The 27,349-nt window shown below is 47.3% G+C and overlaps 1 protein-coding gene across 6 annotated transcripts in view; it reads left to right on the top strand.

The window, feature by feature from the left end:
- Positions 1–16,047: 16,047 nt before the first annotated feature.
- LOC143339434 (transcription factor COE3-like) overlaps positions 16,048–27,349 on the top strand; it is a 50,144-nt gene continuing 38,842 nt past the window's right edge. For all 6 annotated transcript variants that reach the window (XM_076760663.1, XM_076760658.1, XM_076760661.1 and 3 more), the window contains exons 1-6: positions 16,048–16,942; positions 20,266–20,422; positions 20,834–20,897; positions 21,455–21,510; positions 23,715–23,788; positions 25,051–25,119. In XM_076760663.1, the coding sequence (XP_076616778.1) occupies positions 16,821–16,942; positions 20,266–20,422; positions 20,834–20,897; positions 21,455–21,510; positions 23,715–23,788; positions 25,051–25,119 (542 nt within the window). In that variant the 5' untranslated portion in view covers positions 16,048–16,820. The remainder of the gene's footprint in view (positions 16,943–20,265; positions 20,423–20,833; positions 20,898–21,454; positions 21,511–23,714; positions 23,789–25,050; positions 25,120–27,349) is intronic.

Below are 27,349 nucleotides of genomic sequence, written 5' to 3'. Positions count from 1 at the left end.
AGTTCTTAAAATGAAACCTTGTGAAATGTTTGGAGGAGAAAAGTTTCAGAAACATGAAACACGATGAGGAGACACGACGACACGCCGATTTTATTTTCACCTTCACAGTGAGTCGACTTTCTAAATGAACCGTGTTAGTATTTGGTGACAGAGAGCAGGACTTCTACTTCACAGCCTCCACGATGTCCTCGGCTGTTTGTCCTCTGTCCGTCTTTATTCATGGAGACACGTACGTGCATTTCTTTTTATCCAATTTTTATTTATTATTTGGTCCAAATCAAAGTGTGGGAGGAAACCTGAGCACCAGGAGAAAACCCACACAGCACCCACAGAAACAAGGCGGAGGTGTTTCTGTGGTGCTGTGTGGGTTTTCTACTCTTCTTGGTTTTCACCAGGTTTTCTTCCAGTCTTCACCCACTTGTTTCGGGACACCAAGGCCCTCCTTTTGGTGTTGGCCTTCAGACAGAGCTCCTCCAGACGTTTCCTTTCTCCTTCCAGCTCCTTCTCTCTCGTCTCCCAGCTCTGCACTTTCTCTGCCGGCTCTTCACTGAACTTCTGCTGCAGATCGAGAGACAGACGGTCTTTCTCCTCCTTGAGGAGGTGGACCTCCTCGTCTCTCAGGTTGAGCTGGTGCGTCGCCTTGTTCAGCGCCATCTGCAGGTCGTTCTGCAGCACGACAGTCTTCTGGTTCTCCAGTTTCAACTGGAGTGTCTCGTCGCTCTGGTCTGGGATGATCTCCACCTGCTCTGTGTGGGACTGGACGCTTGTCTTGAGGGAGGACATCTCCTTGGTCCTCCTGAGTTCATCTTGGAACTCCCTCTCCTTGAGCTCCAGAAGCTCCTGCAGCCTGTTCAAAGAGACAAACAGCACTGATGAACTTCTCCTCGTCCTCGTCCTCGTCCTCGTCCCCTCTGGTATCTGACAGACATGAAGGTTTGTGTAGGATGTGAAGTGTCTCCTTCAGACCGACGTCGTCTCCCCTGATCTCGTTCTTTGTTTCTTCTCGTCCTTCTGATCTTAAGTTTCATCCTGATGTCTCTTTTTGAACAGCTTGTTTTGACTCGTTCATCCTCTCAGACTCCTCATGAGCAGGAGCCCAGAGGAGGAGGAGGCTCAGTCCTGAAGCCATCTGTCACGTTTTATTTCATACCAGCAGTGTTATGAAGTGTGTTGGTGTCTCTGGTGTGATCAGCTGACTCCTCAGCTCCCCTCGGCTCCTCTCGACTCCTCTCGGCTCCCCTCGGCTCCCCTCAGCTCCCCTCTGCTCCCCTCTGCTGACTCCTCAGCTCCTCTCAGCTCCCCTCAGCTCCCCTCTGCTGACTCCTCAGCTCCTCTCAGCTCCCCTCAGCTCCCCTCTGCTGACTCCTCAGCTCCCCTCGGCTCCTCTCGACTCTTCTCGGCTCCTCTCAGCTCCCCTCAGCTCTTCTCGACTCCTCTCGGCTCCTCTCGGCTCCCCTCGGCTCCTCTCGACTCCTCTCGGCTCCCCTCAGCTCCCCTCAGCTCCCCTCTGCTGACTCCTCAGCTCCCCTCGGCTCCTCTCGACTCCTCTCGGCTCCCCTCGGCTCCCCTCAGCTCCCCTCTGCTCCCCTCTGCTGACTCCTCAGCTCCTCTCAGCTCCCCTCAGCTCCCCTCTGCTGACTCCTCAGCTCCTCTCAGCTCCCCTCAGCTCCCCTCTGCTGACTCCTCAGCTCCCCTCGGCTCTTCTCGGCTCCTCTCGACTCCTCTCGGCTCCCCTCAGCTCCCCTCAGCTCCCCTCTGCTGACTCCTCAGCTCCCCTCGGCTCTTCTCGGCTCCTCTCGACTCCTCTCGGCTCCTCTCGGCTCCCCTCAGCTCCCCTCAGCTGACTCCTCAGCTCCTCTCGACTCCTCTCGGCTCCCCTCGGTTCCTCTCGGCTCTTCTCGACTCCTCTCGGCTCCCCTCGACTCCTCTCGGCTCCCCTCAGCTCCCCTCAGCTGACTCCTCAGCTCCTCTCGACTCCCCTCGACTCCTCTCGGCTCCCCTCGACTCCCCACGGCTCCCCTTGGCTCCTCTCGGCTCCCCTCGACTCCTCTCGGCTCCTTTCGGCTTCCCTCGGCTCCCCTCGACTCCTCTCAGCTCCCCTTGGATCCCCTCAGCTCCCCTCAGCTGACTCCTCAGCTCCTCTCGGCTCTTCTCGGCTCCTCTCGGCTCCTTTCAGCTTCCCTCGGCTCCTCTCGGCTCCTCTCGGCTCCCCTCAACTCCTCTCGGCTCCTCTTGGCTCTTCTCAGCTCCTCTCGGCTCCCCTCAGCTGACTCCTCAGCTCCTCTCACCTCTTCTCGACTCCTCTCGGCTCTCCTCAGCTCCCCTCAGCTGACTCCTTGGCTCCCCTCGGCTCCCCTCGGCTCCTCTCGGCTCCCCTCGACTCCTCCCGGCTCCTTTCGGCTTCCCTCGGCTCCCCTCGACTCCTCTCGGCTCCCCTCGGATCCCCTCGGCTCCTCTCAGCTCCCCTCGACTCCTCTCGGCTCCTTTCGGCTTCCCTCGGCTCCCCTCGACTCCACTCGGCTCCCCTCGGCTCCCCTCGGCTCCTCTCGGCTCTTCTCGGCTCCTCTCGGCTCCTTTCGGCTTCCCTCGGCTCCCCTCGACTCCTCTCGGCTCCCCTCAGATCCCCTCGGCTCCTCTCGGCTCCCCTCGACTCCTCTCGGCTTCCCTTGGCTCCCCTCAACTCCTCTCGGCTCCCCTCGGCTCCCCTCGGCTCCTCTCGGCTCCTCTCGGCTCCCCTCGGCTCCCCTCGGCTCCTCTCGGCTCTTCTCGGCTCCTCTCGGCTCCTTTCGGCTTCCCTTGGCTCCCCTCGACTCCTCTCGGCTCCCCTCGGCTCCTCTCGGCTCTTCTCGGCTCCTTTCGGCTTCCCTCGGCTCCTCTCGGCTCCCCTCGGCTCCCCTCGGCTCCTCTTGGCTCTTCTCGACTCCTCTCGACTCCTCTCGGCTCCTTTCGGCTTCCCTCGGCTCCTTTCGGCTTCCCTCGGCTCCCCTCGACTCCCCTCGGATCCCCTCGGCTCCTCTCGGCTCCCCTCGGCTCCTCTCGGCTTCCCTCGGCTCCCCTCGACTCCTCTCGGCTTCCCTCGGCTCCCCTCGACTCCTCTCGGCTTCCCTCGGCTCCCCTCGGCTCCTCTCGGCTTCCCTCGGCTCCCCTCGGCTCCTCTCGGCTCCTCTCGGCTCTTCTCGACTCCTTTCGGCTTCCCTCGGCTCCCCTCGACTCCTCTCGGCTTCCCTCGGCTCCCCTCGGCTCCTCTCGGCTTCCCTCGGCTCCCCTCGACTCCTCTCGGCTTCCCTCGGCTCCCCTCGGCTCCTCTCGGCTCCTCTCGGCTCTTCTCGACTCCTTTCGGCTTCCCTCGGCTCCCCTCGGCTCCTTTCGGCTTCCCTCGGCTCCCCTCGACTCCTCTCGGCTTCCCTCGGCTCCCCTCGACTCCTCTCGGCTCCCCTCGGATCCCCTCAGCTCCTCATGTCTTCTGTTCCTGCAGGTTTGGATGAAGAAACGTCTCCCGGCAGAGAATTCAAGTTCGTGGTGTGTGTTTGTCTCTGTGAGTCCACAGTTTGTCCACTAGATGGAGACAAACACCAGCAAACAAACGGAGTTCACCGTCTGAAGATGATCCACATGAGAGGGATCAGTCGGCTGCAGGAAGTGAAATTTTCCCCGTTTAGAAAACATTTTTACTTTGTTCATCAGATTGAATTTCCAGCATCGTTCATGTGTTCACGCTGTGAGTCCCTCAGTATGAAACTGTTGATGTTGTCACAGAACACGATGCAGGAAACGACGGCACGCAGCTCACCTGGACGACTTCTACATTTGACAACATGTGACTGACTGAAATGAAATTCACACATAATCACATCTACAAGAAAACACCTTCAATAAAGTCAAAGAGCAAAAGAACGACAGTAAAAGCTTTATTCAGCCCGTGAGCCGGACAGGAAAATATAAGAAAGGAAAGAAAATATCAGAAAGGAAAGAAAATATAAGAAAGGAAAGAAAATATAAGGAAAGAAAATATAAGAAAGGAAAGAAAATATAAGAAAGGAAAGAAGATATTAGAAAGGAAAGAAAATATAAGAAAAGAAAGAAAATATAAGAAAGGAAAGAAAATATAAGGAAAGAAAACATCAGAAAGGAAAGAAAATATAAGAAAGGAAAGAAAATATAAGAAAGGAAAGAAGATATCAGAAAGGAAAGAAAATATAAGGAAAGAAAACATCAGAAAGGAAAGAAAATATAAGAAAGGAAAAAATAAGAAAGGAAAGAAAATATCAGAAAGGAAAGAAAATATAAGGAAAGAAAATATAAGGAAAGAAAATATCAGAAAGGAAAGAAAATATAAGAAAGGAAAGAAAATATAAGAAAGGAAAGAAGATATAAGGAAAGAAAACATCAGAAAGGAAAGAAAATATAAGAAAAGAAAGAAAATATAAGAAAGGAAAGAAAATATAAGGAAAGAAAACATCAGAAAGGAAAGAAAATATAAGAAAGGAAAGAAAATATAAGAAAGGAAAGAAGATATCAGAAAGGAAAGAAAATATAAGAAAAGAAAGAAAATATAAGAAAGGAAAGAAAATATAAGGAAAGAAAACATCAGAAAGGAAAGAAAATATAAGAAAGGAAAAAAATAAGAAAGGAAAGAAAATATCAGAAAGGAAAGAAAATATCAGAAAGGAAAGAAAATATAAGGAAAGAAAATATCAGAAAGGAAAGAACATATAAGAAAGGAAAGAAAATATAAGAAAGGAAAGAAGATATAAGGAAAGAAAACATCAGAAAGGAAAGAAAATATAAGAAAAGAAAGAAAATATAAGAAAGGAAAGAAAATATAAGGAAAGAAAACATCAGAAAGGAAAGAAAATATAAGAAAGGAAAGAAAATATAAGAAAGGAAAAAAAATAAGAAAGGAAAGAAAATATCAGAAAGGAAAGAAAATATAAGGAAAGAAGATATCAGAAAGGAAAGAAAATATAAGAAAAGAAAATATCAGAAGGGAAAGAAAATATAAGAAATAAAAGAAAATATAAGAAAGGAAAGAAAATATAAGAAAGGAAAGAAAACATCAGAAGTAAAAGAAAATATCAGAAGTAAAAGAAAATTTAAGAAATAAAAGTTTTAGTTGCACAAACTGTTTTCAAAGGAATGAATCCCAGTTTGTTCTCTGGTCGGTCAGCAGGAGGCGCAAACTATTATTATTATTATTATTCTTATTCTTCTTCTTCTTCTTCTTCTTCTTCTTCTTCTTCTTCTTCTTATTATTATTATTATTATTATTATTATTGGATTTCCTGCAGTGTAAAATGAAATAAATGTTAAAACAGACAAAATATTTTCTTCTCACTTTTCTATGAACCTTTTTATTGTCACATGTAAACATGAAGGTGCACCACACAAACATACTACTACTACTACTACTACTACTACTACTACTACTAATACTACTACTACCAATCATAATAATAATAATAGTAATAATAATAGTGATAATTAATTATGGATCAAAGAAACCAGACTAAAGAAAAACACTTTAAAAAGTAAAATGATAAAATTATTTATTTATTTATATATTTCTATGCATTTACATATAAACACACACATTTATATTTATATACATAATTTATTTATTTATTTCTGTGCATTTACATATATAAACACACACACACACACACACACACACACACAGCGTGTGAGCTCGGTGTGCGTCACGCCGTCCTTGTTTATCAGCTGTTTGCTTCCTGAAGAGAAACATGAATCGTTTCCTCTTTGTGTTTCTTCTTTTCAGTCAATCATTCACTCGTTCACTCTCAGCGACTCTCAGCAGGTTAAAAGCGATGGCTCCTTTTCTTCTTCTCTTTTTTCACAGTCAAAGTTCCTTAATGACAAACAAAGTCCTCTAAATATTTTTCACCTTCACAATAAAAGTCCAGAGGCTGGCTTTATTTAGTCCTGATGAAGAGGACAGAGGAGACATTAGAGACAACCAGAGGACGAGTCAGCAGGTTAAAACAGAGGGCAAACCAGGTTTGGACATCTGGAGCTGCCAGTCAAACCTGAATTCATTAACCTCCTCTGTTAATTAATTAAAGACACGTCAGGTTCAATTAGGAGCAATTAAAGAGTCGGAATGATATTAATCGACTGTGAACGTCGGAAATATCACGGAGAGCGAACGGAGGAGACGGCCGCCGTGCCTGCTGCCTGCCAGACCGCACTGAGGGCTCCACGGTGCCTTCACTGTCCCTCTGCTCCATGTGAGGCCTTCACTGTCCCTCTGCTCCATGTGAGGCCTTCACCGTCCCTCTGCTCCATGTGAGGCCTTCACTGTCCCTCTGCTCCATGTGAGGCCTTCACTGTCTTTCTGCTCCATGTGATGCCTTCAATGTCCCTCTGCTCCATGTTATGCTTTCACTGTACCCCTGCTCCAAGTGATGCCTTCACTGTCCTTCTGCTCCATGTTATGCTTTCACTGTACCCCTGCTCCAAGTGATGCCTTCACTGTCCCTCTGCTCCATGTGATGCCTTCACTGTCCTTCTGCTCCATGTGATGCCTTCACTGTCCTTCTGCTCCATGTGATGCCTTCACTGTCCTTCTGCTCCATGTGATGCCTTCACTGTACCCCTGCTCCATGTGAGGCCTTCACTGTCCCCCTGCTCCACGATGCCTTCACTGTCCTTCTGCTCCACAATCAATCGGACACCACCTGCCAGTCGAGGTCTCCTGAAATCTGTGAATGTCCTCTTCACCCAAACCACCACAGTGAACCGTGACGAGTTAGTTTACAAATAGGAGAGTCAGTTATTAGGAAATTAAATAAGGTCATATTTTATGCTCCTCTTCCTCCTCCCTCCTCCTCCCTCCTGCTCCTCTTCCTGCTCCTCTGCCTGCTCCTCTGCCTGCCGGTCATTATCAATAAAAAGTGGTAGTAGAAATGAAAAGGCGTGTTGGGAAAATGGAGGAGCAGCAGTCCAGCTCTGTCTGAGTCCACACTGTGAGGACAGATGGACGCAGACTGTGAAGAACCAATAAAATCTAAAATCCATAAAATATAAAACAAATAATGTATAAAATCTATAAAATCTAAAATCCATAAAATATAAAACAGATAAGATCTAAAATCTGTAGAAAATGAAGCTCTGGTGCAAGTTTTCTGTCTTTTCATCCTCATCCGTCTCAAAGATGGACGTGCGGAGACGATCGCTGATCTCAGAGCTGCTCGATCGCTCTGCTGCCTCTTGGAGTCGCTCTTCCCTCGCTCGCCCGTCGCTCTGCTGGGATGAAGGGAATTCCCTGAACTGGGACGGCTGGAAATCCCTCTGCAAGGCACACACACAGACATGCACACACACACACACAGAATCTGAAAGTGTTTTTCTGTTTGCAGCTGAAGGTCGAGCGCTTTGTTTCCTTTCATTTTATTTTCTTTTTTCTGGCTTCTCGTCTGTTTTTCCTCTTTTTGTTTCCGCTCAGTCCAACAATAGAGAAACAGCCAAATACACAAATACACAATAGAAACTGAAGTTAAACAGCAAATAGAGTCAAATAAAACAAAATGAGCTCATGAAAATAAAATGACACACAGCAAAGTCAAACAGTAGAAAAGGAGACAGTAGAAGTAGAAGTCAGTAGAACGTGTCCGTCATCTGGTCTGTGGTCACACTGAGCAGCAGCAACCTGTCAGTCACCGGCCAATGAGACGCAGCCAACAGTTTGATTGACAGCTGACCAGCAGAATGTGACTGCATGAGTCTGATCTGAGTTCAGCTGTCGTGTTGTGAAGAGTCTTTGAGTGTGACTGAAGAATCTTTTGGTTTCAGTTTAAATGATTTGGCTGATTTCAGTTCAGCGTGTTGAACGTGTTGATTTCTGTTTTTAAGGTGTTTTTAAGTCCTTACGATGTGAAACTTGTGGATATTAAACATTGAACTGATTTCATCCTTAAATCTTGTCTGCGGTGTGAAATCAGTTCCGTGGATCGAGTTCATTAAAGGTGGGATCGTTTTCAAACTCTGACCAACTGAATCCAGACTCGGCTGATTTCAGATCTGCGCTCTGACATCAGACTGATTTGGCAGTGAGTTGTTGCTCTGACGTGAAGGATGAGCCTCAGGTGTGATGTCCGTCAGCGCTGAAGGTGAGCGAGCGTCGTGTCTCCGTGAAGATCATCGAGCTCTGACTGAAGTCGGACTCTGAGACGTTCCAGACGTCGGCTGATCTGAACGAAGACCACAAAGACGACGAGATGTCGAGATGACGAAGAGCAGGCAGAAGTTCAGACGACAGTTCAGATGATACAGGACGAGCGTGATGACGATGACGACGACGATGATGGAGTGACGTGGAGCTGAAACGATGAAGCTGGTGATTCAAACAGTTTGAGATTCTGCAGGTTTGACACAAAGAGAGAGGAAGAGCAGGGTGGAGGATGAAGGTTAAGGTCATGCACAGAGGCTGCAGGGTGGAGACGGACGGATGCAGCTCAGATAAGAGATGAGACATGTTGAGACGTAGAATCAGATGTGATGGAGGAGAGATGTTTCACAGGTGATGGAGGTCTGACGGAGTTTCATGGTTTGGGTTAATGCAGCACAGAGAGGGTGGAGATGATCCATCACAGTCAGACGAGACGGAGCAGCTGGAGCTGGAGAGGTTGGGATTCAGAGATGGTGGAGGTCTGAAACTGCTGAGCTGAGAGGACATTGACTGAAACAGTAGAGTTTGTTTGAGAAGTTCCTGAGTGGATCAGTGATGGAGGATGAAGATGAAGTTCCTGAGTGGATCAGTGATGGAGGATGAAGATGAAGTTCCTGAGTGGATCAGTGATGGAGGATGAAGATGAAGTTCCTGAGTGGATCAGTGATGGAGGATGAAGATGAAGTTCCTGAGTGGATCAGTGATGGAGGATGAAGATGAAGATGAAGTTCCTGAGTGGATCAGTGATGGAGGATGAAGATGAAGTTCCTGAGAGGATCAGTCATGGAGGATGAAGATGAAGTTCCTGAGAGGATCAGTCATGGAGGATGAAGATGAAGTTCCTGAGAGGATCAGTCATGGAGGATGAAGATGAAGTTCCTGAGAGGATCAGTCATGGAGGATGAAGATGAAGTTCCTGAGTGGATCAGTGATGGAGGATGAAGATGAAGTTCCTGAGAGGATCAGTCATGGAGGATGAAGATGAAGTTCCCGAGAGGATCAGTGATGGAGGATGAAGATGAAGTTCCTGAGAGGATCAGTGATGGAGGATGAAGATGAAGTTCCTGAGAGGATCAGTCATGGAGGATGAAGATGAAGTTCCCGAGAGGATCAGTGATGGAGGAAGTTAACAGGATAAACAGTCCAGTGACCACAGAGACTGGACTCAAACTGGGACCAGTGAGCAGCTCAACCTGTGGCCTGACGTTTCCTCAAAGAAGCTTCAGCTCATCCACCGAGACAACACGAGATGAAACATGTATCATCATCCTCATCATCATCTTCGTCATCATCATCGTCATCATCACTGGTCTGGGTCAGGGTTCATCTGTTTTTCTGTCTTCTTACTTTCAATCCTGCAAATAAAACCAATGTTTTCTGCTCATTAACTTCAGGTTTCCTTCCTTTAAAGTTTGCTTCTAAGTGGGGACATTTGGTGTTGTTGAGACACTTTTCGACTCTACCTGAGCTCCTCCCTCTGAGCCTGTTAGATGCTTCCTATTGGCTGACAGGTGACAGGTGAGCTGATGTCAAGTGTTTTTTTCTGTTGGTCATCATGTCAGCATCTCAGCAAAGGTCTGATTCATGTTTCCTGTGTGTTGATGGAGGTTTAACACACACACACACACACACACACACACACACTCACACACTCTCTCTCTCTCTCTCTCTCTCACACACACACACACACACACACACACACACTCACACACTCTCTCTCTCTCTCTCGCTCTCTCTCTCTCTCTCTCTCTCTCTCTCACACACACACACACACACACACACACACTCACACACTCTCTCTCTCTCTCTCTCTCTCTCTCTCTCTCGCTCTCTCTCTCTCTCTCTCTCTCTCTCTCACACACACACACACACACACACACACACACACACACACACTCACACACTCTCTCTCTCTCTCTCTCTCTCTCACACACACACACACACACACACACACTCTCTCTCTCTCTCTCTCTCTCTCTCTCTCTCTCTCTCTCACACACACACACACACACACACACACTCACACACTCTCTCTCTCTCTCTCTCTCTCTCGCTCTCTCTCTCTCTCTCTCTCACACACACACACACACACACACACACACACACACAGAGTGACTGTGTGTTTTGCTCTTGTTTAAATCTTCCTGTGGTTTAAACTGACTGATGAATGTTTTTTGCGCGTCTGCCTGGTGTGTGCGCGCGCGCGTGTGTGTACGCGCGCGCGCGCGCGCGTGTGCGTGTGTGTGTGTATGTTTGAGACAGCTGGCCCATCTGACTTTGCAGTGACATCTGGGAAACCCGGTGGTTTGCCGCCGCAAACGCGGGTTGATGTCGCTATTTAAATGCAAATTGTGTGTGTGTGTGTGTGTGTGTGTGTGTGTGTGTGTATCGAGTGCTTGCAGCGTCTCTCACACACACAAAAGGAAACACTTCACACACAATAAAGACGAGGAGGGTTTAACGTGCGCTCACACACACACACACACACACACACACACACGCTGCGGCTTGTCTGTAAATCAGATGATAAACTGCAAAAAAACCCAAAACAAAACAATAAATGAGCTCAAATTATTTTTTATTTTATTTTTTTTTTTTTTTATGAAAAATGTTTTGATTTCAGAATAATTTGATGTTTTTGTGTCTTCAGTTAAAGGTTAAAATAAAGAAAAGAAATAAAACAAATTTATTTCTTCAACATTTGAAAAAGAGACATTTATTTTGAAAATGTCGATTTCAAACCGGAATCAAAGATCCAAAAATAAACAATAAAACAATCATTTTATTTAGAAAGAGAGATTTTCTGAAATCTTTTTAAGGTGGATGATGTTGATATAATATTTATTATTCTTTGACTTTAATGCAGAGCAGCAAATCAAATCAAATCAAATCAAATTCAAACAAAACAAATCAAATCAAATCAAATCAAATCAAATCAAATCAAATCAAATTAAAACAAAACAAATCAAATCAAATCAAATCAAATTAAAACAAATCAAAACAAAACAAATCAAATCTAATCAAACCAAATCAAACCAAATCAAAAACAAATAAAAACAAATAAATCAGATCAATATTCACCTGATTGATAATTTAGACTAAATGTTTCCGTGACTTCCTTCAGCTGAAATTCAGTCTTCTTCTTTTGTGCAGAATCTCAAAGAGAAACCAAGATTATGTGCATATCAATGAGATCAGACCCTGAATCAGACCCTGAATCAGACCCTGAATCAGATCCTGAATCAGACCCTGAATCAGACCCTGAATCAGATCCTGAATCAGACCCTGAATCAGACCCGCTGCAGCTCGAGCTTCAGTCAGAACACACAGGCATGAAAACAGCTGATCTGAGTGCAGTGATGAAGGCGTCCCTCATCCTCATCGGCCTGCTCTGTTTGTTCCTTTATGACTCAGCTCCACTGCAGTGACACTGACTGATCGACCTGATCGATCAATCGATCGATTGATGTTGTAACTGATCTGTTTCTCAGTTTTTTTATTTTTATTCTTTAAAACATCTCAGAAATAAGATTGACTTTATTTATTTTTCACACATGTAAAAATGGTCTGAGTGTGTGTGTGTGTGTGTGTGTGTGTGTGTGTGTGTGTGTGTGCGTGCGTGTGCGTCGTTGTCTGTGCAGCCGATCAAGCTCATTGATCTGTAGCTTTGATTAAAACTCTTCGAAATGAATAAATGAGAAATGCTGGAGATACGAGGTTTTCACACACAGAAGAAATGAAAGACGAAGAGTAAAAAGACAAAAAACTAAATAATTCACAGAAAAATTCAACATGTGGAGATAAAAGGTTTCTCTGGGACGAAGCGACGTTCGAGAAAAACACGAGAAAAGAAAAAAACAATAAAAATAAAAAAAATTATCTGAGCTCAAAGTCAATCGATCGATTGATCCATAACGACAGAATTTCCACTAAATTCAGAGAAAAACACAAACACATCATGGTGTCCGTGATGGGACCTCCTCCTCCTCCTCCTCCTCCTCCTCCTCCTCCTCCCCCTCCCCCTCTTCTCCTCCTCCTCTCTGCAGGTCGGGGATTTGTCCCAAAGCCTCGTTTGGAAACCAGATTGCCATCTCGTCCTCCTCCTTCTCTCCTTCTCTCCTCCTCCTCCTCTCCTCCTCCTTCTCTCCTCCTCCTCCTCCTTCTCCTCCTGCAGCGTTTCACATCAGACTGCTTATTTATTCTCTGTTTAAAGCGAATCATCAGCTTTTTTTGCAGGTTTATTATATAATAACGTTAATCTTAATATTATTATCACTTATTATATTAATATTAATATTGATTTATTGTTGATTTATTGTTGTTATTCTGAATTATTGATCAGGTATTGGTTGATCTGTTTCTGCAGCTCTGAAGGTGAATTTTGTCGTTTTTTTTTAAAATGAAAACAGGACTAAAAAAATCTGGCGGACGTTCACTCACCAGATCTTCATCGAGGAGGAGACACACTGCCTCCTCCTCCTCCTCTTCTTCTTCATCTTCTCAGTTTGAATTTTGTTGCAGGAACAAAATGGATCCTCCTTTCTCCTTTTCTCTCCCCTTTTCTTTGCTCTCTTTTCTCCTCTTCCTCCTTCTCTTCCTTACATCCATTTCTTCTCTCCTCTCCTCCTTTTTTTCTCTTCTTGCTGGAATTAAATGTATTTCCTTTCCGCTCTTCTCTCCTCTGTTCTTCGCTCTCTCTCCTCCTTCTCCTCCTCCTCCTCCTCCTCCTCCTCCTCCTCTCCCTGGTGTCTTCTCACTTTATTTTCAGGTTCTGGAGATATATTCATCTTCCTCCATCTCTCCTGTCGTCTTCTTCTCATTTCTTTGTCTCAAATAGATTTTCTCTCCTTCCCCTCCTCTTCCCTCCTCCTCCTCACCTCTTCTCTCTTTTCGTTGCTCCTCTCATCGTTTTTCATCTCCTCGGTCTGGACTCGGTCCTCCCCTCGGAGCCTCGGAGGCCTTCGCCCCCAGAAGACGGGACTGCCGTTATTCTGAAAAACCCATCTCACTTCCTGCCTGTCAGTCAGGTGATGTTATCCCATGTGTCTTTGGCCTGAACGCATCGCTTCAGTCCGTCACTGTTCACACCTGTATACAGTATTAAAATGATGATGATGATGATGATGATGGTCAGCTGCAGACACGTCGTCCACGTCTTTCCACATTTTCCTCTTGATTTCAAAAAGGAGGTGAGAAAAATTCAGTTCATGCAGTTAACACCTGCAGGTTTACAGACCAGGAGAACACGGCAAACGTTCCTCCAGCTGGATCTTCTTCATCTCGACTGTTTTCATCTGAGTGGAAACGAAGAAGCAGCAGAAGAAGAAAGTTCTCTTCTGTCACATACGAAACAGTCAGAACAGCCAGAACAGTTGTACAGTCGTGCAGTTGTGCAGTCGTAAGCTGGTACAGTCGTACAGTCTTTACAGTCTTTACAGTCTTTACAGTCATACAGTCTTCACAGTCTTCACAGTCTTTACAGTCATACAGTCTTCACAGTCTTCACAGTCTTTACAGTCGTACAGTCGTACAGTCTTTACAGTCGTACAGTCTTTACAGTCATACAGTCTTCACAGTCTTCACAGTCTTTACAGTCGTACAGTCGTACAGTCGTACAGTCTTTACAGTCGTACAGTCATACAGTCTTTACAGTCATACAGTCTTTACAGTCTTTACAGTCATACAGTCTTTACAGTCATACAGTCTTTACAGTCGTACAGTCGTACAGTCATACAGTCTTTACAGTCGTACAGTCATACAGTCTTTACAGTCGTACAGTCTTTACAGTCGTACAGTCATACAGTCTTTACAGTCGTACAGTCTTTACAGTCTTTACAGTCGTACAGTCTTCACAGTCTTTACAGTCTTTACAGTCATACAGTCTTTACAGTCATACAGTCTTTACAGTCGTACAGTCATACAGTCTTTACAGTCGTACAGTCTTTACAGTCTTTACAGTCGTACAGTCTTCACAGTCTTTACAGTCGTACAGTCTTCACAGTCTTTACAGTCATACAGTCTTTACAGTCGTACAGTCTTTACAGTCGTACAGTCGTACAGTCTTTACAGTCTTTACAGTCGTACAGTCTTCACAGTCTTTACAGTCTTCACAGTCTTTACAGTCTTTACAGTCGTACAGTCTTTAGAGTCTTTACAGTCGTACAGTCTTTACAGTCTTTACAGTCTTTACAGTCATACAGTCGTACAGTCTTTACAGTCGTACAGTCTTCACAGTCTTTACAGTCGTACAGTCTTTACAGTCTTTACAGTCTTTACAGTCATACAGTCGTGCAGTCTTTACAGTCATACAGTCATACAGTCTTTAGAGTCTTTAGAGTCTTTACAGTCATACAGTCGTACAGTCTTTAGAGTCTTTACAGTCTTTACAGTCTTTACAGTCATACAGTCGTACAGTCTTTAGAGTCTTTACAGTCTTTACAGTCATACAGTCGTACAGTCTTTAGAGTCTTTACAGTCTTTACAGTCTTTACAGTCGTACAGTCTTTACAGTCTTTACAGTCATACAGTCGTACAGTCTTTAGAGTCTTTGGAGTCTTTAGAGTCTTTACAGTCGTACAGTCTTTACAGTCTTTACAGTCATACAGTCGTACAGTCTTTAGAGTCTTTACAGTCTTTAGAGTCTTTACAGTCATACAGTCGTACAGTCTTTACAGTCGTACAGTCTTTACAGTCTTTAGAGTCTTTACAGTCGTACAGTCTTTACAGTCTTTACAGTCATACAGTCGTACAGTCTTTAGAGTCTTTAGAGTCTTTACAGTCGTACAGTCTTTACAGTCTTTACAGTCATACAGTCGTACAGTCTTTACAGTCGTACAGTCTTTACAGTCTTTAGAGTCTTTACAGTCGTACAGTCTTTACAGTCTTTACAGTCATACAGTCGTACAGTCTTTACAGTCTTTACAGTCGTACAGTCTTTACAGTCTTTACAGTCATACAGTCGTACAGTCTTTACAGTCTTTACAGTCGTACAGTCGTACAGTCTTTACAGTCTTTACAGTCATACAGTTGTACAGTCTTTAGAGTCTTTACAGTCTTTACAGTCATACAGTTGTACAGTCGTTCAGTGGGTGCTGTCTGTCCAGGAAGAGATTTCAGATACCTGTTTTGATGAGAACATGCAAAGTACACACAGAAAGCTAGTGGGTTAGCATCAGCGCTAACTGCTGATACACTGAGATGAAGAGTCGAAAACACCAGATGTGTGGAGGAGGATGAGGAGGCCGGGACCTTCCTCACGTGTCTGATCTCCATCATGTTTTCATTGTTTCGCCTTTGACTGCAGCTCTTTAATGACGTCATCTGGTTGAATCTCTTCTTCTGTGGTAGTTTAATGGCGGTGCCTGGAGGATAAGCTCCACCTGCTGTTTGTCTCCATCAGCGAATCAGATTCATGCAGCAGGACGGAGACAAACGTTCAGTCACGTTTTCTTCAGGTAAAGATGAAAGTAACGTAAACCGATGTCTCGTCTGCTGCATCTCAGTCTGAATGTGTGAACCGGAGATACGAGGAAAGGACGCCACGTGACTCCACAGTAACAAGGAGGAGGCGTCCCTCACCGGCCTCCCACCAGCCGGAGAGAGAATCAGATCCTGAGCAGAAACAGACGAAACCAGAACTGAGACCAGTTCAGAGAGAGAGAGAGAGAGAGAGAGAGAGAGAGAGTGTGTGTGTGTGTGTGTGTGTGTGTGTGTGTGTGTGCGCGCGCGCGCGTGCACACCCTTCTGCAGTCATTTACTCTCTCTCTCTCTCTGGTTGGTCGGTTTGAGTGCCCGCCTCCTCCCCCTCCTCTCTCTCTCTCTCTTTCTCTCTCTCTCTCTCCCTCCCTCTGTTTCTTCCTCTCTCTCCTGACACACACACACACACACACACACACTTTCACCTCTCCTCTCCTTATATGGCCAGGCCCCGCCCCCCGGCCGTGATGTCGTCAGCGGCTTGGAGGAAGACCCGTGGGGTTTTTGGGTTTTGGCGTCCAGTCCTGTGGGGCCGCAGGGCTGAGAGTTTCTCCTCCGCTCCTCATCCCTCCATCATCGGCCCGCCTCTCCTCCTCTCTCCTCCTCTCTTTGGGGAAAAGAAAAAAGACACTTTGCTCGCGCTCGATTCGCCGTCCGGACTCGCTCTGTTCTTCCCCTCGTTTTCTTGTCCTCTGAGGATTTTATTTTTCTTTTCCCTTTTTTTTCCTCCTCCTCCTCCTTCCTGTCTTTCACGCCAGGTTTCAACATGACGGCCAAGAATTTTTAAAAACCCTTTAAAATAAACTGACAGGAAGGAAACGTCGTCCGTCCTTCTTCCAAAATAAAAAGTTGAATTAAATCTAAAACACAGACCAAAAGTTGTGCGGCTGAATAAAGTCCTGGGTCCTCCATCTTTTCGTCTTCCTCCCTCTTTTCGTCGTCCCATCTTATTTCGTCCTCGCCGGCTGCTTTCGGACTTCGAGGTTTCGATGTGAAGAAAACGTCGACTGAGCAGAACATCCGGTCTCTGTCCGTCCTCTACAGCTGCTTTTTTCTGCTGGACTTTTCTGCTATTTTCCTTCTTCTTCTTCTTGTTTTGTTCTGGTGGTTGCACGGCAGCAGCGGCGGAGGCAGCGGTCGGAGCGTCGGGGCCCCGGAGATGTTCGGGATCCAGGACAACCTGCCCCGCGGGGCCACGGCCAGCATGAAGGAGGAGCCGCTGGCTGTTCGCTCCTGGATGCACTCGGCCGGCGTGGTGGACGCCAACACGGCCGCTCAGAGGTAAACTCACTGCCGCCCCCTGAGGGATTCTGGGACCTGGAGTCCCAGCGGACAAACAGCCGTTCTGCAGGAACATTTAGATCAGCAGGAGAGGGCTTTAAATTCCCAATGTTTCTGATCTGCAGCGAGAACTCGGCTCAGAGCAGAGTCAGCAACATTTCCTCAGCTGGTTTTTTTAGGATATTTCTGACGTTTCTCAGCTGAAATATTCAAAAAGAGACAATAAATTCCTCCAGGTCAGAATTAATTTCTGTAAATAAGAAAGATTTGATCATTTCTATTTATTTTATTATTTTCTATTATTCTATCTGCATTTCTGATTTCTGAGTGGAACATTGTGCAGCTCAATTTAAAGGAAAAGAAGAGGAAATAAAAAAAGAAGAAATGAAAGGAAAGAAAAAAGAAATGAAAGGCAAGAAAAGAAATTAAAAGGAAAGGAAAGAAAAGAAAAGAAAAGGGAAGCAAATTAAAGGAAATAAAGAAGAAATTAAAAGGAGAGGAAAGAAATTAAATCAAAAGGAAAGAAAGGGAAAGAAAAGAAATTAAAAGGAAAGGAAAGAAATGAAATAAAATGAAAAGGACAGAGATGCTTCTGTCATCAGGAGAAATTCTGATGTTTGAAGGTTTTTCGGGGATGAATATTTGGATGAAGAGCAAACAGACGAGTGTTTCAGGTTTTCTGAAGTCGAACTCAAAGAAAAATAATTTCATTTCATTAAAACCATATTTTTTATGACGAGTGTCAGATAATATTTTGGATTTTTCTGATGTTTGTGGCTGCAGATGAAGAACAAACAGATTGATCAGAAAATCAGTTTTTAATTGTCTGAGTTTGATTCTTCAGCCTGAATCAGTCCGAGCTCCTCAGACATGATTCCAGTCACATCATCAGATTAATCATCAGATTAATCGTCAGATTAATCATCAGATCAATCGTCAGATCAATCATCAGATTAGTCTTATTTCTGAGTTTGGAGTCAGACGTAGAATCAGTCTGTGGATTAAACAGACGGACGCAGCTTCGCTCGGCCGACCGGCAGAAACTGTTTCAGGCTCCTCAAACTGCAGCTTGTTTAGAAAAATCCTCATTTTGAGTGAAACAGCTGATTGGCTGACATTTATTGACCATGTGAAGCGTTTTGCGAGCTGCAGGTGTGACAGGAGGATTGAACTCAGGTTAAAGTGAAGCAGCGACGTGTTGAAGAGCTTCACACTAAACAGACGTTATTAATAATAATGTCCACGTGAACGTTTGATCCTCGGCTCAGAGCGGCAGATGAAAACATGATTGTTCGCACGTGAACATCTGTGACATCCTCCACGTTGCTGATGTTGGTCTGTTGGAGCTGAGAGGAAGCGCCGCGGCGTGACGGCTGAGCGCCGGCGAGCGGAGACGGCCGAGCCTCAGCATCACCTCTGAAAATTTCATTTTTAACACCTGACAGAAAAACTCTGCTGAAATTAATTTGGTGATGAAGAGAAAATATTAGTGTCAGAGCTGCAAAGCAGAGCAGACGTTTGACACGATCACATCAGTCACTTTGTTAAAGGCAGAGCCCGAAGAAGAAACACGCGGCGCCCCGAAAAGCTGAAGATTAATTCTGATCATTCCCAACACGACTGACCGAATTCACCTTGTGCAAACATGTCGAGCGGTGACGAAGATTCCTGCGAGTTTCACAAACTCTGCTCAGGAAACGTCACAAAAAAACTCCTTTCAGTGTTTGTGAAATTGTCATAATTAAAAAAAAAGCCGTCCGGCCGTCGGGAGGCTTCGCTTCACTCACGGTTCGGCGCGGCGTCGCTTTCCTTCACGTCGTTCACACTTTTAATATTCTGAAGTGATTTTTTCAGTTTCCACTCGAAGCTTTTTATCTTCAGATTCAACCAAAACCTAAAACCACAAACGCTCCGAATGTTCCGCCGGAATGAAAATGAGCGTGTGTGTGAGCAGCCGAGGTCAAAGCTGCAGTTTGACTTCTTCTGATAAATATTTATGGAACATGTGATCGAGCGTTTGGCTGAATTTAAAGTGATTCTGGTTGTTTGAATATTCCCTGAAGTTTCACGTGTTGTTGTGAACATGATTCATTCATGTGCAGCTCAAAGCCCGAAGCTGCTCCGAGCGGCGCCTTCCTGATCCTTCGCCGAGCGCTCGCCGTGTCACGAAGAGGCGTCGCAGGGTTTAAAGGTGGAGTCGAGCTCTTTGAGTCCTGATCAGGTGACTTTCGCTCACTGAGGAGTGTGTGGTTTAAACTCATCAGCTCACGTCAAGCTTTTAAAGTGTGACTTTATTGACTTTGCTTAATTGGAATGTGAATCTTTGCGTCAGCAGCAGGAAACGCGCGTCCTCATTCTGCCGAGGACTAAAATGAAAACCTCGTTCCAGCACTCGTCTGGTTTTCACACTGGAAGCCGTAAAATGGCCTTTGCAGAACCTGAGTGCCGTCATGTGGAAACCTCGTAACTCCGGCAGCTTCAGGATGAGGGAAGACGAGTCAGACTGAAAGGTTTTCAGAGGGTTTGAATGAGTGAACACGTGGATTCAACATGTCAGCGAAGAAGAGACCTGCGTGGTGGGCGGGGTCACCGTCCTGACAGACACAAAGCTCGCCGAATAAATGTTTGACCTCCTCCAAAAGCTCGGCGTCGGGCTCAGATTCATGACGGTGTTTGCTGTTCCTTTAATCGTTCAGTTTCCTGTAAACCGCGTCCGAACACTCAAACGCTGGCGTTCACGTCGACGAGCTGCTGAACGTTCGTTTCCAGTTCGCTCAAATATCTGTTTAAACACCTGCAGCTCGTCAAAACTCCGACTGCAAGACAGAAACAGAAAAAAAGAGCTTTGACCGTGTTGACCAGTGTTTGTGTTGTGTCATCTCATACATCTCTCTGCCTGTCCCCCCGTCTCTCTGTCTGTCCCCCCGTCTCTCTGTCTGTCTCCCCGTCTCTCTGTCTGTCTCCCGGTCTCTCTGTCTGTCTCCCCGTCTCTCTGTTTGTCCCCCTGTCTCTCTGTCTGTCCCCCTGTCTCCCCGTCTCCCTGTCTGTCTCCTGGTCTCTCTGCCTGTCTCCCTGTCTCCCTGTCTCCCTGTCTCTCTCCCGGTCTCCCCGTCTCTCTCCCGGTCTCCCCGTCTCTCTGCCTGTCTCCCTGTCTCTCTGTCTCCCCGTCTCTCTCCCGGTCTCCCCGTCTCTCTCCCGGTCTCCCCGTCTCTCTGCCTGTCTCCCTGTCTCTCTGCCTGTCTCCCTGTCTCTCTGTCTCCCCGTCTCTCTCCCGGTCTCCCCGTCTCTCTGCCTGTCTCCCTGTCTCTCTGTCTGTCTCTCAGCGGGGTGGGTTTAGCCCGCGCTCACTTCGAGAAGCAGCCTCCGTCCAATCTGAGGAAGTCCAACTTCTTCCACTTCGTGTTGGCGCTGTACGACCGGCAGGGTCAGCCGGTGGAGATCGAGCGCACCACCTACGTTGACTTTGTGGAGAAAGAGAAGGTGAGAAACAGGAGGGAGGAGCCGGGACACAAACCAAGCACGCCACATGGTCAGAAAACAGACACAAAGAAAACATGCAGGCCAAGTTTTGGTAGAAGGAAACAGAAAAAGAGTTGCTGTGAGGACGAGCAGGTGAAGCCCGATGTTTCAGAGACGTTCACAGACTGAATTCACGCTTTTCACACAGAGAAAGACAGGGAGAGGCCGGAGGAGAAAACAAACGCACTCCTGAGGCCAAGTCGACAGGTCTGAGCTCATCGCTCTCCACAAACCAAACGCACCCTCACATGCTTCAGTTTCAGCCTCATTACAGTTTAAACCACATCTGCGCCCGGGCGGAGCCAGAACACAGGTCACCTGCAATCCAAGCGCACCCCTGAGCTTCAGTCTGATTGGTCTGTTTGTGTTCAGGAGCCGAGCGGAGAGAAAACCAACAACGGGATTCACTACAAGCTGCAGCTGCTGTACAGCAACGGTGAGCGAGCGGCGGCCATGTTTGACCGAAGTCAGCAGGTTTCATCTTCCATACCTGACCTGTGTGTGTGTGTGTGTGTGTGTGTGTGTGTGTGTGTGTGTGTTTATCTGTATCTGTGTATGTGTGTGCATGTATCTGTGTGTGTGTGTGTGTGTATTTGTGTGTCTGTGTGTGTGTGTGTGTCTGTGTGTGTGTGTGTGTGTGTGTGTGTGTGTGTGTGTATCTGTGTATCTGTGTGTGTGTATTTGTGTGTGTGTGTGTGTGTGTTTATCTGTATCTGTGTCTGTGTGTGCATGTATCTGTGTGTCTGTGTGTGTGTGTGTGTATTTGTGTGTCTGTGTGTGTCTGTGTGTGTATTTGTGTGGCTGTGTGTGTGTGTGTATCTGTGTATCCGTGTGTGTGTACGTGTGTATGTGTGCGTGTGCATGTGTGTGTGTCTGTGTACGTGTGTGCATGTGTGTGTGTCTGTGTACGTGTGTATGTGTGTGTGTGCATGTGTGTGTGTCTGTGTACGTGTGTGTGTGTGTGTGTGTGTGTGTGTGTGTGTGTGTGTTCAGGAGTGAGGACGGAGCAGGATCTCTACGTCCGGCTGATCGATTCCATGACCAAACAGGTAAACTAATGATTCTTGATTATTGATAAGCAGGTGATTGTGTTTAATGAGGAGAATCAGTTCAGACTCACAAATTAAATGATTACAAAATGAAGTGAAAACCTGATGGATCAGCTGTCTGATCATATTGATTATCTACAGGTCACTTCTCTTTGACACCTCAAACCTTTTCTGACAGTTTTTTTTTCTTTCCTCGTACCCCCCCCCCCCCCCCCCCCCCCCGGCACTCACACTGGAATATTTCTGCGATACTTCCTGGATCTCTCTCTCTGCTCAAACATCCAAACAGCCTGAAACTATCACAGGAACTACAGAACATCTGAAAACTCTAATGAACTAATCAGTCAGTCCAGCTCTGATAGGAAGTCAGACACAGGAACGGTGTAGAGAATCCGGTAAATTTCAAAATAAAACACCCTGTGCAGACGGTCGTACGTCAGCGGGAACTGATCCCAAACATCTGTTTCCACGCTGTGAAACATTCGTTGTCTGATTCTGTCATATTCTCGCCGTTAATTTAAAGTTGCCCGTTGTAATTTGGTCATTTAAACGTTCTTCACGCAGTCTGGACTCTCATCAGTGGAGTCACAGTCAGAACAGCTGATTAAGTGTCGCCGGATCTCCTCATGAGAACAGAAGATGGCGAGCTCACGCTTCATTTCATCAGTGCCGTTCTTTCTGTAGTTCAGTTCAGTGTGAATAAATCTGATGTTTCAGACTCGACACACAAACACATCAGAGCGTTTCCTGCTGCTGTACGAGCGGTTAAAACGCCATCGACGCCGTCTGTCTCCTGGACGCCAGAGATCAGAGCGGCGATGCTGCTCGCCGTCTGATCGCTGAAGCTCCAACCATCTGTTCAGCTGAAGGAGCAGCAGTCGTCTCCTCGGTGAAAACACCACGCGGCTGCTGATGTCAGCTGTCACATGACCGCAGACTGACTGCTTCCTGTTTGCTTTGGTGCGGTTCCTTTTCACATTGCAATTTTTGCAAGAGCCCCAGGATTTGTCAACAAACCCACATGTGTGCAAAGATCGTTCAATCATTGGACAAAACGGCCGGGGGCGGGGTCACGTGGGGTAACACGTTAAAAAATGGGGGGGGGGGGGCGCCGGTGAAAACAAACTACGGAGATTCAGCGTGTTGCACTCCTCGTGCTTATATTGCTTCTTTGGAGTTACTGCGCTAATCAAAACAATATTTCCCATAATGCCCGCAGCAACGGGAGCCTGCTGCGTCCAAAAAGGCATGTTATTTTTAGAACTGGGTCGGACCGTTTTCACCCACCAAGCGAACCGCACCAGGGTTTGTTTGGAAGCGAATCGAGGCCACCTCTCCGGCTGGGTCTCGCTCCGGCTGTTTGGTCCACACCGGCGTTTTTTTGGTTTGGTTCGAACCAAACAGGGCAGGTGTGAATACGCCCAAAGAGATGTGATTGGTCCAAAGGCCTTTCTGACAGATCGTCCAACACTGAAATGTGTCAACAATCGTGACCTGATATCGATCGACTTCCTGCTCTCTAGAGGATTAACCTTTCACGATCCTTCCTCCAGCGCCACCATCAGGACAAATTTAACACCTTTAGATCCCCTACTGGTCAAACTGGGAGAGCAGACGAATCCTCTGGACGCCTGTGATGACCTCTGCAGCCTGGAGGGGGCGCTAGCAGCTGCAGGCTGTTTCACAGAGAGTCGTCCAGTCAGCAGCCTCTCTGCTGTACAGTGACAGTAATGGAAACCAGCAGCACTTGAAGAATGTAAATCTAACGAGTCATTCAATTAGCAGGGCTGTAACGAGCGTGCCCGTCAGGCGTCGTTTGCGTCGTGTGATCTGTTCTTTGTGAAAAAGGCTTTTCATGCTTTGGTTCCAGCTGTTTCGTATGAATATCTGCAGGCTGCAGCTGTAATAAAACGTTCAGAGGATCAAATGTTTGCCCTCGGTTCTGCCTGCTCACTTCACACACGCTCGCCGCTCAGGCTAATGGCTAATAATGACTCATAATTGAGACAAATGAAACGAGCCTTTAATTGAGTTGTTTCTGCTGCCAGCGGAGGCCAGAAGAGCCGAAACAGCAGCTCAACAGACGAGACGGCCGGACGTCAAGTCCAATGTGTCGCTGCAGCAAGCTGCTCCATGTTTACCTGCCATGTTAAACACCTGAACACAGCTCACTGTACCCGTGTGTGTGTGTGTGTGTGTTTCAGGCCATCATCTACGAAGGTCAGGATAAGAATCCAGAGATGTGTCGAGTTCTGCTGACGCATGAGATCATGTGCAGGTGAGAACATCTTGTGCTACATACCTGTACCAAAGCGTCTCCACAGGTGCAGCGTTCTGGACCATCACCTGGAAGGGAACCAAGGACAGTCAGACCTGCTCGGACATCTCACACCAAAGCGTGTGACAGACCCGCCGGTCCACTAGAGGACAGCATGTCAGCGTCACGTTTCATCTGGCCTACAGGTGAAAAGTGTGCAGGTGCAGTGCCGGCAGGGGGCACTAATGAGAGGGCGAGAGCGAAGCACAAATGTAGCTTAAAGACAACAAAAGCTGCTTCAGGTGTGTCGTAGACCACCAATGAGCGTCACAGGGGAGACCTTTTAGCCACACCAGGGTTAAACTAACCAGGAAGTTTTGGTTTCTAAACCAAACAAACCTCAGTACCTGACCTGATTAGACTGTCTCACCTGGTCCTCAAATGTAATATACCAGGTATGGCTCTCCTGGTCCAGATACACCTGAGGACCAGGTCTGGCCACGTAGGACCTCATGAGTCTGTTAACCCTCGTCGAAAAAGGCCAGAGAGGAGCCAACCTGGTGCTGCCGACTACAAAAGGAGGACCCGACTGAACTGGGTGAACCTTCCTTACCTGTTCCACACGCGCTTTCAGACAGCACCTGGTGAAAATAGACCCAAGTACAAACACACCTGGTCCTCCTGTGCTAATGATGCTGCAGCAGGTGATCAGAGCTGATGGAGGATCCACACAGGTGTTACACATACTGACACACAGACCTGCAGTGATACAGCCTGACTGACCGGACCCCACCAGACTCCAACGGACCCCACGGGACCCCACCGGACTCCAACGGACCCCACCGGACCCCACCGGACCCCACCAGACTCCAACGGACCCCACCGGACTCCAACGGACCCCACCGGACCCCACCAGACCCCACCGGACCCCACCGGACCCCACCGGACCCCACCAGACTCCAACGGACCCCACTGGACCCCACCGGACCCCACCAGACTCCAACGGACCCCACCGGACCCCACCAGACTCCACCGGACCCCACCAGACTCCACCGGACCCCACCTCCTCAATACTGAGTGAAGAACTCTAACCTGTGCTACTGCATGTACTGTAGTACCTGTGCTATATACTGTAGTACCTGTACTATGTCTGTAGTACCTACACTGTGTACTGTAGTATCCACAGTGTGTACTGTGAAAATAAGGAGGTAGATTTTGTGAGCAGAGGAACAAATAAAGACGCTGTGACAGTTCTGATTATTCTGTCTTTGTGTCTCCGTCAGTCGCTGCTGTGATAAGAAGAGCTGTGGGAACAGGAACGAGACGCCGTCAGACCCCGTCATCATCGACAGGTAACAGATAGTGACACACACACACACTCACACACACACACACACACGCACACACACACACACACACACGTATTGTCATGCAGTGTGTGTTGATCTCTACTGGATGTATTTCACGCTCTCTCACACACACATTGTTTTAATAGCAACATATTTCTCCTGCCCAGCCTGCGTGTGTGTGTGTGTGTGTGTGTGTGTGTGTGTGTGTGTGTGTGTGTGTGTGTGTGCGCGCGCATGTTATTTTAATTCAAAGCTGACGTATAAATCTGTGTGTTTATAATTCCCATCACCGTGTCGGAGTGTGTCCGTGCTGATACTGTCGTCACTGTGGACACACGAGTGTCTTCACTGGAAATGAGAAAATGTGTGAGCAGGTGTGATCAGTCTGAAACACCTGCACCACAGACGCCATCACCTGCACTTCAAATACATAAATAAATAACCTTTAACCCTTGAGGGTCTGTGGGATTATGGGAAACGGTGTTTGTTAAAGACTGCTGAAAACATAAACGTTGTAAAAATGATGTTTGTTGATGCGTCAAACTGTTCAGGTCAGACTGTAACGTCCTGAAGCTGCATCACGTACGCAGCAAACGTACTTATTTTAACCCAAACGTGATCTTTTCCTGAACCGGATGAAGAAGTTTTGGTGCCTAAAACTGCGACAACATCAACAAACACCTGCAGCAGGTTCAGACGTCCCTTCGAAAAGAAGCAGAAGTTCTTTAACTGGAACAAAGGAAACAGTTCAGGATTCGAGCTGCTCAGCGTTGGTTCTGGAGGGTTCTGCAGGTCCAGCACGACGCTCAGTGACGCCCTGTCAGCACCTGGGCGGTGCAGTGTGGTTAAAGGTGGAGGTGCAGTGTGGTTAAAGGTGGAGGTCACCTGTGCGGTGCAGTGTGGTTAAAGGTGGAGGTGCAGTGTGGTTAAAGGTGGAGGTCACCTGGGCGGTGCAGTGTGTTTAAAGGTGGAGGTGCAGTGTGTTTAAAGGTGGAGGTCACCTGGTCGGTGCAGTGTGGTTAAAGGTGGAGGTGCAGTGTGGTTAAAGGTGGAGGTCACCTGGTCGGTGCAGTGTGGTTAAAGGTGGAGGTCACCTGGGCGGTGCAGTGTGGTTAAAGGTGGAGGTGCAGTGTGTTTAAAGGTGGAGGTCACCTGGGTGGTGCAGTGTGGTTAAAGGTGGAGGTGCAGTGTGTTTAAAGGTGGAGGTCACCTGGGCGGTGTAGTGTGTTTAAAGGTGGAGGTCACCTGGGCGGTGTAGTGTGTTTAAAGGTGGAGGTCACCTGGGTGGTGCAGTGTGTTTAAAGGTGGAGGTGCAGTGTGGTTAAAGGTGGAGGTCACCTGGTCAGTGCAGTGTGGTTAAAGGTGGAGGTCACCTGGGTGGTGCAGTGTGTTTAAAGGTGGAGGTGCAGTGTGTTTAAAGGTGGAGGTCACCTGGTCAGTGCAGTGTGGTTAAAGGTGGAGGTCACCTGGGCGGTGTAGTGTGTTTAAAGGTGGAGGTCACCTGGGTGGTGCAGTGTGTTTAAAGGTGGAGGTGCAGTGTGGTTAAAGGTGGAGGTCACCTGGTCAGTGCAGTGTGGTTAAAGGTGGAGGTCACCTGGGCGGTGTAGTGTGGTTAAAGGTGGAGGTCACCTGGTCAGTGCAGTGTGGTTAAAGGTGGAGGTCACCTGGGCGGTGTAGTGTGGTTAAAGGTGGAGGTCACCTGGTCAGTGCAGTGTGTTTAAAGGTGGAGGTCACCTGGGCGGTGTAGTGTGGTTAAAGGTGGAGGTCACCTGGGCGGTGCAGTGTGGTTAAAGGTGGAGGTGCAGTGTGGTTAAAGGTGGAGGTCACCTGGGTGGTGCAGTGTGGTTAAAGGTGGAGGTGCAGTGTGTTTAAAGGTGGAGGTCACCTGGGTGGTGCAGTGTGGTTAAAGGTGGAGGTGCAGTGTGGTTGATGTTAAAGGTGGTGCTTGCTGCTGAGGGTGGACACGCTGCGGTTAACGAGGAGGTGAAAACGAGGAGGTGAAGCTGCGGCTCCAGGAACAAAGCCTCCTCAGGCTCTAACAGAAAATGTGTTGAACTGGTCTGAGTCAAGCTGCTCCTTCCCTCCTTCCCTCCTTCCCTCCTTCCCTCCTTCCTCCTTCTCATCTCTTATTTTTCTCCCCCTCCTCCCTGCTGCGTATCCTCCCCCCTCCTCCTCCCCTCCTCTCTTCTCTCCCAGGAGGAATCATACGCTCTCCTCTCCTCTTTTCACCTCC

This window comes from Chaetodon auriga, chromosome 20, assembly GCF_051107435.1.
Source record: "Chaetodon auriga isolate fChaAug3 chromosome 20, fChaAug3.hap1, whole genome shotgun sequence".
Classification (NCBI taxonomy): Eukaryota; Metazoa; Chordata; class Actinopteri; order Chaetodontiformes; family Chaetodontidae; genus Chaetodon; species Chaetodon auriga.
Note: the sequence above shows the minus strand (reverse complement) of the source record. Positions and strands in the feature narration are given on the sequence as shown.